A 14,156-nucleotide genomic window follows, 5' to 3' on the forward strand; every position below is an offset into this window, starting at 1 on the left:
AAAAAGGACAGACATCTCTCTAAGGGGGAGATGAAATGTTTCCTGCATAGCAGCAGATCCAGGCAATATAAAGTGGGGTAGCTGTCAAGATCCAACCGTTTACATTTGAATGAAGGCATGTGAAAGAGAGTATTTTTTTTTTTCCTGATCTAACCAGCTAATCGTCTGGGAAACATTAGTAAGAGGCAATTGCTCTCTGAGGCAGCGCAACCCTGGGTTTGTTTAATCTTCCAGGAATTCCATCCAGACAATTCAGCATGGGGGGGTGGTGGGATGCTGGCCTGTGGACCCCTGCTCAGGAGCCACTTGTACCTGGGAAGCTTCCTAAGGCAGGTGGCTACTCGGAGATTCCTCAGGGAAAGAGCAACCAATTTGAGGGTAAGGGCAGTGTTGAAGCAAGGGGGATGGCAGGGATTGGGGTTAGGTAGGGAATGATACAGGGAGCAGATCCATAGTAAGAGCGTTTGTTGTACTTCCCAGCACATTTTACCCCAACTGCGTTACCTGGAGTTTTTCATTCTGGGAGCCTGCTGCTTGTTTTTAACAGAGGTAATGTTTTATGTGTCCTGCTGCATCACTCCAGCCTATGTAGAAATAAAGCAGCCCTCTAGGTATTTGCAGAGTGCCTAAATGCGTTTAATGGCAGCATTTCTCTTGTAGGCCAGTGATAATGTGTGAGAATAGCATTATGTATGAAATGGGAGTATATTTGGATAACTTTTTTATAAAATTTTACTTAAATGGCCAGAAAGGGAATGTAAAGATGTACTTCTGAGAGAATGCAGTACACGTCATTTCTATTTGGTAAGGAAGTCCACTGGTTAAGAATGAGTTTGAAGCAAGCTGCAATTGTTACCCATACATTATCCTGTCTTTTTAAGCACCTAGCTTGCCAAGTAATTGTGTCTTGTCCTCCTGCCAGGGAATAGAGCCCTCTTAAAGGAGTGACTTCAGGGCATTTCCAGATTACTTTTGTTAACTGTGGGAGGTAGCTGCATCTTCATTGACTGTATAAGGGAAACTTAGGAGTAGCCATGTCCTACTTGCAGACACCCAACAGCAATGCCTGACCAAGGTGATGTGGAGTTCTTGCATGTCCCAAAATCGGTTTGATTGTTTGCTATCCTTCTGCAGTTACTGTCAGTACTCAAAATGACATTCCCTGAAGTGAGAATGTTTGCGTCTGAAGCACCTTTCTGTTCTACAGGAGGAAAAGGGGAGTTTCAAGTTAAGCAAGTCATGGACAGCACAGAGCAGTTGTTTCCAAGTCACACAGTATATCTCGAAATGAAATCTGTATGCTTTGAACTTTTTTTTTAATGGTGTAATCTCAAAAAATTAATGAAGAGCACCCATGCAAGTCACATTTGGCAGAAATTTAACTCTGTGGAATCAGTCTGTAGTGCCACCCAGTAACTACAGTTTAAAGAAGAAAAATAAATTACTGTAGTTGGCATAGGACAAAAATCTGAAAACTAAAAGGGAACAACAGTGAAGTAACTGAACCGCTTCCTGAATGTGGGCTATGTTCACTCCTCAGTGGCTTTGTCCATTCCTTTCTCTGAATATTGGTATCATCTTCCCATTCTTGCTCTGTACATAGTAGTGTTGAAAGTGGTGGTCCCTGTACCAACTGTGAAAATGACGTACTGCAACCCAGCACTCCTCCCCAGGCTCTGGGTGGGTGCATGTGCTTGCAAGCATGAAGAAACATGATGGCCCAAAATCTCTGCAGAAAATCTGGGAGATGCCTTGCACCCTATGGGTGTTCCAGGATAGCCTTTCCCCTGTACCCCAATTACACTGCTTTTTTTTTTTTTTTTAATCATAACTCCCCTCAAGTTACGATTGTTTCTGTGATTAAGAATGGGAAAATCTCTTTAGTCCAATCTGGCTTCAGTTCATTACACACTGATTTAAGCCTAATACAAATGTAATTACACAGGGAGGATAATGTAGAAAGATCAATTGGAGATCAAGGGGCAAATTAAGGAGGGAGGCAATTAATTAAGACTATACTACAGCAGATATGTAAGAAAATTTGGAAAGAACAGATGCATCAGCCTAAATTTTTTTTTTTTTTTGTCTGACAGGAGTACATAAGCACTCTGTAAAGTTCTGACAGGTGAAATGAAAACACTCTGACCACAGCACCATGCATATCCTATACTGGCAAGATCTTACCTATTCAGGAATGTCTGTAAAAATGAACTAGTACTGTGCCTGTCAGCTGCTGAACTCTCCTGAAGATAGCAGAGAGAAGTTGGTGGGGCAGAAGGTGATCAACTGACCAAGGCCAGGCACAACTGGTAGTTACACTTTCAGAACCCCAGTAGTGGTCCAGATTGAGTTTGGATGGAGATGCAAAGCCCTTCTTCCGGAAGCTGTGGGGAGCCCCATATGCTCTGATGTCACCCCTGGGGACAACTGGTGGCAGCTAGCTGTAGATTGATGTCAGCCTGGTGCTCGCTTTCCCACCATTGCTGGCAATACTTCGCTGACTCTTCCTGGGTTAATGGTATTTCACGGAACGCTGCCCTGGGGAAAAACTGATGCTTAAAATAACATCATCCTCATCTTCCTGGTGATGATCAGACTAGAGTAGTCATCGTGGTTTTAAATCAACAGCAGTGTAAGTGACACCAGAAGATGGCATCATCTGCCTGTGATGCTGTTTTAACTGCGGTGGCGGATTTGACAGTAGACATGTTCTCCCTCACAATGCACTTTGGTGTGGAGGCTTTGTGTTTTGGGGTTATGTATTTTTTCGTGGGTTTGGGCTTTTTAGTTCTGTCGTTTGGGATTTTTATGATTGCTCTATAACTTCCTATAGTAAAAGACAACATATTTTTTCCCAAGTAAGAACACTTTTGTTTGGGTTATTTATTGAGTAACCCAGGTGAAAGGATTGTGACTTGGAAAAATGGTTTGAGTATTGAAGAATCAACCAAAACATTTTGCTGTTTTATACGAAGTAGTAACAATCTATTCGGTTTTGGCAAATCCATTTTTATAGGCGGGTTAACACAGCATATATGACTATGTATAATGTGAATAATTTACATGAAGATAGATATTTTTGTGTGTACTTAACATACTTTATGTATGTACTTCAAGCATATATTGAAGTCTTTTGCAAATCAGAAACAATGGCTGCTTATAAACTCCACTAGTGTAGCCCAAATGTTGTCTGATGGAATATCTTCTGACTGGCAGTACTTGATTTCCAAACCTGACCTTTCTGTGGAAGCATGACAAAGGAATCCCTGTGGTGCCCCCACCACCAAAGAAATCATTCCCTGTCTGATCAAAGGAAATTAATTACCATGGATATTTAAAATTGCTTTTTATCATGTTGATTCCCACCCTTTTGGTATCTCCTGGAAGAAATCCTTTATGTCCCTTTTACCTGCAGACGTGTATCAGCACTGATGACACAAGTGTATCAGATTTCATCTCAAAGGCCATTGCTGAGACACCAGGATTAATGGAACCTATGTTAAAGCCACTCTCCCCTGCTGATAAATTATGACCCTGGCAGGTGCATTCTGTTTAATGCACAGAGCTGTTAAAGACAGCAGAAATTCAGCCCTTCTTGTTCTTTTTTCTCCTGAAGCTCGTTCCCAAAGCCAAAATTCACTCCTTGAACCAAGCAGCAATAAAAGGAAGCAATGTTCTTTTGGCTCTGGGGACTGGAAATTGCTTTTTTCACTTCCCAAATGCCCAGGCACCCAGTTCTTGATTTCTGTGGGGCCACCTTTCTGTTGGCATCCTCATTCCACTGTTGTTCATAACATGCTCTATCACACAGCCCCCTTTCTTTTTTTTCCTGCAGCCTGAACAGCTTGGCTATATTGGCAGCTCATCTACAGGGAAATGGAAACTCATCATTCTCTTATGACTGCCCCCCTTCACCCTAGTCTTCGAGGAAAGGATTTGTTATTTGTTTTGGAGACCTCCGACACCTGGGGCTGTTCAGTGAACTGTCCCAGCTGACACTGGCTCAGCTTAACAATTTCTTCAGGAAAAATCAGCACTTGCTGTCAAATCATATCTAATGTGCCAGGGTGATGTAAGTCATGCACTTAGCTGGAGAACCTGCTGGAAAAGTGGGAAAATGAGATGACATCAAGATTTGCTTTGTTTTACTTTTGGGAAAACTCTTGCATTCTGGTGCACTGTAGCTCACTAAACCCAAGAGAACTACAGCTATAGTGGCGTTTCTTGTAAGTACATGATCTGAGAAAAGCATAGTTTCAGAAATGAAGGAAATTAATAATGCTTAAGATCACAGCGGCAAAGTATGACTGCTTTTCTATATCTTGATAGTTCATGTTTTATAGGAAGTAGTATTCCAACACGCTGTAGATCATATCTTCCATCATGCATTCTGAACAGCCTGGAAGAAGCTTGCAAGCTCAAGAAGGTTTTGATCCCTCCTGAATCTGGCTAAAAACTAATGTTCCTAATAGGCTACTTAACCCAGTAATCTGGTAATAAGTAGTAAAAATAGCAGCTTTGTGACAATATGGTATTGTCTACAGTACAGACAATGTATTACTGTTTGTGACAACTGCTAAGAAAAGACATCTCTGCAGTGCATTCTTACTGATTGCCAATTATACCTACTCTAATAGGAGAAAAGAGTTTGCCTATCTTGCTCCAAAAGGAGCTCTTGGTAATGGAGAAAAATCAGGACCAATTAATTGAAATGGTTGTCTTTTATGACTAAGCCCCTACTTGTCCTGACTACCTAATCGGATATTCAGGGTAAAAGCTTGAAACATAAGAGAAATAAAAGGGCTAGATAATTGGTAATCCCTGAGAATAAATCACATGACATAATAATGTTTTATCACATGCTGCACATTGCTAACTCTCCCTGATGTAATTGCTTTTAAGAAGGGCATGAAAAGCCTTTGTAGCCTGCTCTTCTTGCATCCATTGCAGGTACTGAGGACAACTGCTCAACTGCTGTGGCTAGAGGAAAGGGAAATCTCTGTAGAAACATTAAAGAACTGGCCACTGTAATCTTAATTGCATGACCGAGGCTCATTTAATGAAACTGGTACTCCAGAGGAAATGGGTTTCTGGAGTTGCTGAAGTCCAGGGAATGCCTGCAGCTTTCCAGAAAACATCAACAGTTGCTGGGTTCGTCTTTAAGTGGTGTAGATTCTTGCAGGGAGAAAGTGATGGAGGAGGGGGAGAAGACATTAGACTATCTCAACTTTAATGTAGTGAAATTCATTAGCCTTGGCAGAGGAGGGTGAGTTGCAAGTAGTTTTAGCAGGTAGGGAAGAAACGATGTCAGAGAGTGGAGGAGGAGGAGGAGAGCACCCCAATGTGTGGGAACTGGCTGCAGACACAGTTTTTTCCAGGTGCTGATTCACTGCCTGCATCGTGACAAATTGCTTGTAAATTTAATGAGGGCAAAGCGCCACCCAGCTATTGCTTCTGTTTTGCCTCACAGAAAATAAGGGTAATATAATGACGGCCCGGGACTAGATATCCTTTAACCTAGTTATAAATCGGGCCGGTGTCTCCACCCAGACAGCAGCAGCAGCTGGAGGCCTAACCCAAAGCACAGGACTTTGCTCCTTAAAACTGGAGCAAATACAGACAACTGGAAAGGAGATAGATGCCTGTGCCCTGCTGTGCATTTCTGTTTGTGACACGCCCAGAGTCGAGCATGGGCGTAGTCCCTGCCTCAGATTAGAGAGCCATAACCTGCAGCGGATTACTGCAAGCTACCACGGACGAAGGGCTAACCTGGCGCCTGCGGTCGGTGCTCTGCGCGATCCTCGCTCGCTCGCTCGCTCGCTCCCTCCCTCCTTAGCGGCTGCGCGGTGGGGCGCCGCTGAGGGGAGCAGTTAGGGACCGTTAGATTCCTTGGCGGCCGCCACCTGCAGCGCGGACTACGCCTCCCGTCAGGCCTCGCGGGCGCTGCGGTGCGGCTGCGGAGCAGCCCGGGGGGCGCTGAAGCGGGCGAGCGCTCCTCGCAGCCCGGCTCCGCGCAGCCGCGCGCGGGCAGGGGGGCGAGCCGGGGACCGCGGCCGCTGCCGGCGCTGAGCGGCTGCTCGCCCCGCCCAGTCCCGCCCCTCCCGCCCCGCCTGGTCGGCGGCAGCAGGGCGTCTGCGGCACCTGCCCGGCGGAGCGTTCGCTCCCTGCGGCCGGCGCCCGCCCCGCCGAGATGGCGGATCCCGCCGAGTGCAGCATCAAGGTGATGTGCCGGTTCCGGCCCCTCAACGAGGCGGAGATCCTCCGGGGGGACAAATTCATCCCCAAATTCAAGGGCGACGAGACGGTTGTTATCGGGGTGAGTCTGCCGCATCCTTCCCCAGCCTGCGCGGTGCCGTGCCGTGCCGAGCATCCACCCTCCTCCCCGTAGCCCCGGAGTGAGCATCCTTCCTGAAGGTCCCGCCGCCCGCAGGAGCCCCGCTCACCCACCACCCTCCTCCCTCTGCCGGTGGGCCCCGCGCCCATTGTTCCCGCGGCAGCGGAGCGAGGAGGGGGTGGCGGTGCTCCCCGGGGTTCTGCCCCCCTGTTCCCTCCCCGACACCGCGGTCGGGGGGTTTGGGCTCCCCCGGGGTGGCCGGTCGGGCTTCGGGAGGGGTGGGGGTGCGCGGGGGCCGCCGCTGCCGGCGCTGATGTCATGCCGGTGACTGGGCATGCTCGCCGATCTCCGCGGGGGCGGCCGCCCGCGCCTCCGCCGCGCCCCTGCGGCAGCCGCTTGGGGAAAGTTTCACGGGGCTGCGGCGGGATCCCCCGCGCCAGGGCCGAGCAGCACCCTCTGACCCGCGGACAAAGCCGGTCCCGGAGCGCCGGGCACCTCCGTAGGGCCGGGGATGCGCCGTGCTGGCCTCGAGCGGGCGGGATGCGCCGTGGTGGCCTCGAGCGGGCGGGATGCGCCGGTGCTGGCTGGTCTCTGCAGAACAGCGGGGTTACGGTGTATCTTTAGGCGCGGTGACCCGCGCGAGTTGAAGTTTTTCCTTTTCGTTTACAAACAAACATTAAACATCAGTTCGGTGCCCTCTTGCAGCAGCCGCCCCAAGCCGCCTTTTCCCCGGCGCTTTACACGGGTAGGCTGCTCGCAACAGCAAAGGCTTTAAAATGAACAAAGCGTGCGAGTGCCAGGGCCTTACGCGGCTCGGGATGCAGCTTCTCTGCCGAGCGGTTAACATGGCGCAGGGAAAGCGCCTTCACTTGTCCTTCCTGGAGCTGAAGCTTTCCAAAGCGGGTGTCTCTTTATGGGTTCAAGAATTAGCCGGTGCTGGATTTGGTGGGTCTACATAGGCAGTACCGTATTCTCGAACTTAAGCTATATTTTCTGTCTAACCAGCCCCTCTCTTTAGTCCTTTATTTTATATGTTGGTCTACTGGGGTTGAACCAATACTATGATCCATACTGTAGTATGATAAAGAGATCCTACAATTAATTGTTATTCCAAAGAATGAGGAAAGTGCTTGTATGATTTGTTAAGGTTTGTATTAAAACACTGGCTTGATTAGAAACTTTTTTCTTGGAAGTTGCAAAACAGTTGTAGAGAAACAAATTGGTCAATTCTGGACATGAACTTGTTTTTCTTAATTTGTTTTTATTAAATGTTTTTCCTCTGGCCATATTAATTTCCTTTATTGGAAGGTTAAAGCCATAGCACCTACCACAGTTTGCTAACAGCAGAAGAATCAAATTGGTTGTCAGTCTCGGTCAGCAGTGCAGGGCTGTCTTTGGTCCACAAATATTTGGAACTAAATCCTAACTGTAGCACAGTCACATGGATGTTTAAGAAACAAATGTCAGCAGTTCCCCTTCCTCCCTTAAATAAATAAACACTCAGATACATTAAAAGTAGGTTAAAATAAATTTACTGTAAATCCCTTAACAACATGATCTTTTAAGGAGAAGTAGAATTTAGAACCATTTCCTGCCTAAGTGAGTGTGCAAGTAGGTAATGTGTCTTTGTCTATAAAGTATCTGTTGTCTGGGAAAACAGTAACTATAATGCTTTGAAAAAGGTATTTTTTGTCTTGCAGTCAGAAGAGAATTCCTGTAGTAAAGGTAAAAAGGAAAGGTAACAGCAACTGTCAATTTCTACCATGGAAGTTTAAAAACATAGAAACAAGAAAAAACCATGTAGTTATTTATATAAAAATATAGAAATATTTCTATGTGTATTCAGTCCAGTAGCATATTTTTTAGGGGTTGTAATCTTGAAAATCTATTCAAAAGCTTGGAGTATGCCTTTCCTTTCCCTTCACAGGGCAAAATATAGATCTTTTTTAGGTACACATTTTAGTAATCTTAATGAGTGCAATAAATCCTCAGATACAGCTGCTTTCTTTCAAAGACAAGCCATGCAGCTGGGGTTCCGTGGGGATATTTGTGGTTTTGTAAGTGTAAATGAGCATGAAAATCTTCCCATATTTTTCAAGCTTTGGCGTAACTTGACCTACAGTGGATGCCACTGCAGTATGTCAGTAGAAAGTGGTACTGGTTGTTATTGTTTACTAGTTTAGGGTGGCTGCTCAGCTCCAACAAATAACAATCCAACATCCAATAAATAATGCTTGTCAGGGGTAAGGAATTCCAATTCTGGTGGAAGAATGTAGAGTAGACTTCCTTCTAGAAAAGCAGGAATTTAGTCTTCAAAAGCTCTTGAAAACATTATCTGAAGCAAAAAGCACCAAACACCTTTTTTGTTGTTTTCCTGTAACATTTGAAAAACACTGCAATGCAGTTTTTATTTTTGTTCTCTAATATATTGGAATGAAAGGGGTTCTGTTAAAATTTAAGAAACCCCCCTCCCAGAGGACTTTTGTCATCCCATAAGAAAAAATAAGATAAATCATTTAAAGAAAATGTCTAGTTTTCTCTGACTAGGAAGTCTGAATAAATTTGTTTTTCTTTCCCAGCAGAAGTGCTTTCTTTCTGAATCATTCCCATTATACTTTCCTAGGGCCTTGAGCAGATTTTTCCACAAAAATTAAATAACATGACTTGATGATATTTCTTGAAAACAAACACCAATGAAGGAAGTTCGACAACTTAGGCTTGAGTTTCCCAGAAATCTTTCACGCCCTGTATAAAGCTATATTTCTGTGATGCCTGTGTTGTGTGGTTTGGGGCTTTTCATCAGGGAAGTCCTAGGGCAATGTCCGAGCTCTGTTCAAACCAGTTGACATTTGACCCAGTGTCTTATGTTCTGGCTTCTTCCATCCATCTTCATGAGCTTTGCACATGCAACACAGTGAAGTATGGAAGATTAAAATGTCTTACCTTAAGTTTTCCTTTCTTTAAAACAGAGAAAACCCACTGTATTTTGAATCTACTTTAAGATTTAGAATATAAAACCTTTTAGAAGGTTTAGGAAGAGGCAGCACTGGTAAATCCACTGCTTTCTTTTGTGGTTAGCTGCCAGACAGTCTCAACAGACTGCAGCTTCATTTTATGTTTCTCCTCTGCAACCTCAAGGTGACTCCCTGATTGATTGTGTTCTCTGACATACCTAAAAATGTATTTTTCTAGCTGGCTTGGTTCTTATGGTCTTGTAGGAGAGAATGGAGCTGCTTGCTGTAGTGAGCAACTGAGGCAGTCTTCTGGCATGTGGCTTTATCGAGTTTATTCCTGTTCCTCTGAGTGCTTTAATTCCTGAGCATCTGCAAAGGAAGGATGCAGAGAGGCTCAGCACCTGATGGGATGCTCCCCATGAGCATACTTTTCTGGTTTATGTTTGTGGGAGAGAGGGCTTCCAGACCTTTCCCCCATCCCTGTTGTAAAATATTTAGGAGTTTAATTGTGAAGGAGATAGCATTTTCACTTCCTTTTCCTGTTATGTTTAGAGTGACCAATTCTCTTTTAGCGCTGATCTGAAACTGATTTTTAAGTTAAATATCTCCTGTTTAGAAAGGAGAACTTCAAAAGCAAATCTTTCTAGCCAGCTTGTAAACCTCATGTTAATATTGCCAGAAAGGGGATAAAAGACTCTTCACTCTGGTTGTCAGCCGCTTTTTGGGCTGCAGGATGAGGGCGCGTGTAAAGCCCAGTTTAGCAGGAGCTGCTGAGTGCTGCAATTCTCTGCCGTGTGCTCTGTGTCAGGCAAGCAGTGCAAAGCATTCCTCAGCCCCATGCTGCTTGTGCTGGGGGTCTTTAGCGAACCCCTCTACCAGCTCTCCTGGCAAACTACACCCAAGGAAACCAGAGGAGAGCCACAGAGTAAGTGGGAGGGTCTCTGCAGGGTTCTGCTTGTCTCTCATGGGGGGAAAATTTTGTTGTTTCATCTGTGAAATATTCCACATACTGATCTATTGTGCCTAAAACCAAACAAAATCATCACCTGATACTCTGCTACTCAGCAGTGGTCACTGCTGTTTTGCAGTGTCATATTCCATGAAATAAAGGAAAACAAAATATGATGGATGGTTCTTTTGCAGTGAGTGGAGTGGAATCTGATCAGAGTTGTGTTGGTTTCTTGTTTGGTGGTTTGGTTTTTTTGTTGTTTTTTTTTTTTTTGGAACGTCATATGGAGAGATTCTCACTTATATCTATCCCTAGAACATCTGATACCTGTAACCTTTTATTTCACATATGCCAATGAAGTCAGCAGTTTGTACTAATGAAAATAAGGCATGTTCTTAAGTCCGTCCTGTACAGAGATCTCTGTATGCTGTTAAGCAGTTGTCACTCTGTGGTTAAGACAGACCTAAACCCCTCTCCCAGGATAGTAGATAAATGGCTAATTTAAAAAAAAACCAACAGCCTACCCTGTGCTGCGTGGATTTTTTCATGGGTTGGTACATTGTGCTTCTACCAAAAGCCCAGCATCCATCACTACCTCAAAATGCACAACATTTCTGCTTATGAAAGATTTGTTCACGACCTATTTATGAACACCTTTTATAAAAAGCTCAAACTGGTTTGCCGTAGAATGTGAAATGAGATGGGACTGCTGTCTTGGTGTAAAACATGTCTGTGGATATGTAGCATGACATTTTCCTAGTAGAACACTTAATGTGGAATGCTAATGCTTGCTTTGTCTCCTAGCATCTTTGGTTTGTTTTCCAGCTCTGCTCAACATTCTTTTCCAGTGAAGCCTGACCAAGTTTTCTGTGAAAGATTTTATGAAGGACTATTCTGAGATATAGGTAGCTGGCATAGTTAAGCGTGACATTTCTATGGAATCGATGGTATCTGAAGACAACAAGCGCTGGCAAATATCTCTGTGGGGGCTGTTTCTATCAAAAGTGTCACTAATTCTCCTATATCCTAAGATTTCTCCATACCCTGGCATAAGCCATGAATGTGTCTAACCTGCTGCGTTTTCCTGTTTTGTGGATGAGATGAACCACTCTCTGCTGTGCTCATTCCCTTGTGGCTTTGGGCTATGTTGCTTTCAGGTCAGACTATGACCAGAGAAGCAGCAGCAGACTGGCAGATCTGGCACGCACCTTTTTTTTTAGGTGATTTCTCTTAGTAGCTTAAGCCAGGAGGTGTCTTGAGAAGAAGTGGGAGCCTGTAGATCATAGCACGTTGCTGTTCATTTGGGAAAGAAAAAATAAAAGATGATTCCACTGGGTGTAGATGGCTTTTCTGTGCCTTGCAGAATAAAACCATTTAGTGAAGAACTGATGTGGTAGCCAGTCAGGGAGCTGCTCATATGCTTGATATTTAAGGAGAGTAGGTGTTTTCCTACAGCATACTGCTTTGCTTCATGCTTATTTTCAGGAGCTTGTGTAGAAGGTTAAAATCATGGGACCAGCCCAGTAATTTTTTGGTTCTGTTTTTACAGTGTGATTGCTAAAGAATGAAGCTGCTTTGGTTTTAATTATCAAGAAGTACAATACATTTTTTTCCTGACACCGATACTCCAGTACAGCACTGAAGCAAATGTAAGTCAGTGGAAAAGATCTGTCTTCACAAGAGCTTGCAAAATAGTCTCTGAGCTTCTCCAAACCTCAAAGATTCTCCTTCTTCACCACCAGCCTTTGCATCTGTCTAGTCCCATAACCCAGCCTGGGTTGGTTTGGGATGGGGAGGTAGCTTTCCTAAGGAAACACTTGGGTTTGCATGGGGATTTGACTCATGCAAAGCTTTTAAACACGGAATATCCACACACGCATGGTGTGCTGGTGTTCAGAGAGTAGTGAGTGGCCTGCGTGAGCAGCGCCCTCATGTCTGCCAAAGCCCTGCCGTGGGTGATGCTTCGGGGCTTCCCTGAGGCTGCAGCACAGGTATCAGGATGAGCAGCAGCCGACTTGGGTCCCAAGACTGTTGGCACCAAACCAGTTTTCTAAGATGCTTCTGAGACAGGGATCCTTCCCTTTCAGTTAAGGTTCAAAGCAAAATCCTTGGCTTCTTAAATGCTGCTTGGCACGTTCTTGCTAGATTTAAGCAGAGATAGTAACGTCTCTGGGGACAGTGTGGTTTGGGGGTCTTCTGTTTGTTTCTTCTCAGAATCCTCTGCTGTTTCCCTTCTGGAACGTATATTCTTTCAAGCTTGTCTGTAAGTGCTGAATTTGAAGAAAATTATTCAACACTGATCAATGCATGCTTCTTGGATGAAGTTGTGCTTGCACATGCTTTTCGGCACCTGTTTATTGTTGATAGTGTTAGACGATTTACTCAAAATGCAAAATGTATTATGTTTTTCACCATTGCAATTTGCCTTTTGTGTTTTCTCAGTGTTGAAGGCTTTTTTATCTTTCTAATCCCATTTGGATATATTTCTCTAAAAATATCTTCGTCCTGCATACCTATTACTTCAAAACCATGGATTCCTACTTAAAGCTTCAAAACTTGAGAGATAGATGCTATATTTCAACATGGTAGACTGTTAAACCACTGGAAAATGTAGTCTTCTGCCACCATCAATGCTGCTTTTTTTCCTCTCATAGCTCCTGCAGGGTGTCTTTGGTATAGACCAGAAGGCTTAGACTGTTTGGTGTCCGTACTAGCTTACCTTGCTTCAGCTTGTTGCAGCCTTTGTTTCCTTCCCCTGATATGCAGTAGTTAGTCACTGGTGTTTGGATTTGTTTTTGCAAATGGCTGTTCAGTCTGGTACAGTCACATCAGTGTTTAGGGATGTCTGGGAGTACTTTTTTTTTTCCTGCATCATTAGAGAGGATTTCTCCTGAAGCTTCCTTCCCTAAATGAAGGCTTAACGTGTAGTGAGGAAGCTGTTAGGGAGTGATGTGTACTTAAATCTCCACATATTGTTTCAGTGTTTCAAACTGTTCCAGAAGAATAAAAGCTGTTACAGAAGGTAAAATAAAGGATGAGATGCCACTTATAAGTCTTTAATATTAACATGCTCTTCTCTGTAGTAGTTTTTTGAGGAGTGGGGTGCAGAGGGGATGCTTCTGTAAAAACAGGTACTTACTAGGAGAGATTACTTGTTTCTTCTTGGCATATTTAACCAGACTGCTCATGCTCTTGTATTATCTTTCATGTCCTGCCTGTTATCATTAAAGTTACTTGCCTTAGGATTTGTTTTCTTCCAAATTTAATTGTTCTGAAATGTCTTATCTGTCTCAGGCACTAACATACATTTCTAACTCTATAAGCAGCATATCAAAGCAAGGTGCAAACCTGCATATCTCATAACCTTCTTAAAGGTGGGCTTTTCCTTCCACTGAGGACAATATTAAGTATCTTGTGTCATCAGTATTTGTCAGCTCTTCTGTTTGAAGATTTCAGCGTGCATAACCTGAGCTGTGTTGTAATACCATATGTGTAGGGGAAAAGGGGAGTTGTGGACATGTGCTGAAAAGGGAGGAGTGGCATAGAAGAAACAAAAGGGGTGATCTGTTCTCTGCTTGTTGGTTATAAACACACATAATCCAGTTTCCACCTGTTAGCTTCTATGGCTTGGGACAGGCTGGTTGCTGATATCCCTTGTTAAATTCTGGTTGGTTTAGTTGAACACAGAAGTATATTTGGAATTTGGCATGAATGTTTTAATGAAAATATCTCTTCTACACAAAGGGATTTATTTGTGGTTTGCTGTGTAGTTTTTGTTTGTATTTTTTTTCTTAACATAGACAACATCCAAAACACAGAATATTTTGTGTCTGTTTTTATTGGATTCCTTTGAGCTTGACATGTTTTGTCTTACTGTAGCCCAACAAGACCAAAGACAATTACCCTTTGACTACCTTCA

The 14,156-nt window shown here is 44.1% G+C and overlaps 1 protein-coding gene across 1 annotated transcript in view; it reads left to right on the forward strand.

Annotated features, from left to right (window-relative positions):
- Positions 1–6,085: 6,085 nt before the first annotated feature.
- The window catches only part of KIF5C (kinesin family member 5C), an 83,283-nt gene continuing 75,212 nt past the window's right edge, over positions 6,086–14,156 (forward strand). Inside the window, exon 1 of the mRNA XM_061445409.1 lies at positions 6,086–6,316. Coding sequence (XP_061301393.1) covers positions 6,191–6,316 — 126 coding nt within the window. The 5' untranslated portion in view covers positions 6,086–6,190. The remainder of the gene's footprint in view (positions 6,317–14,156) is intronic.

The sequence above is a fragment of the Pezoporus flaviventris genome, unplaced genomic scaffold (genome assembly GCF_033815535.1).
Source record: "Pezoporus flaviventris isolate CSIRO_AGI_PZ_B2104156 unplaced genomic scaffold, CSIRO_AGI_Pfla_v1 ptg000001l, whole genome shotgun sequence".
Classification (NCBI taxonomy): Eukaryota; Metazoa; Chordata; class Aves; order Psittaciformes; family Psittacidae; genus Pezoporus; species Pezoporus flaviventris.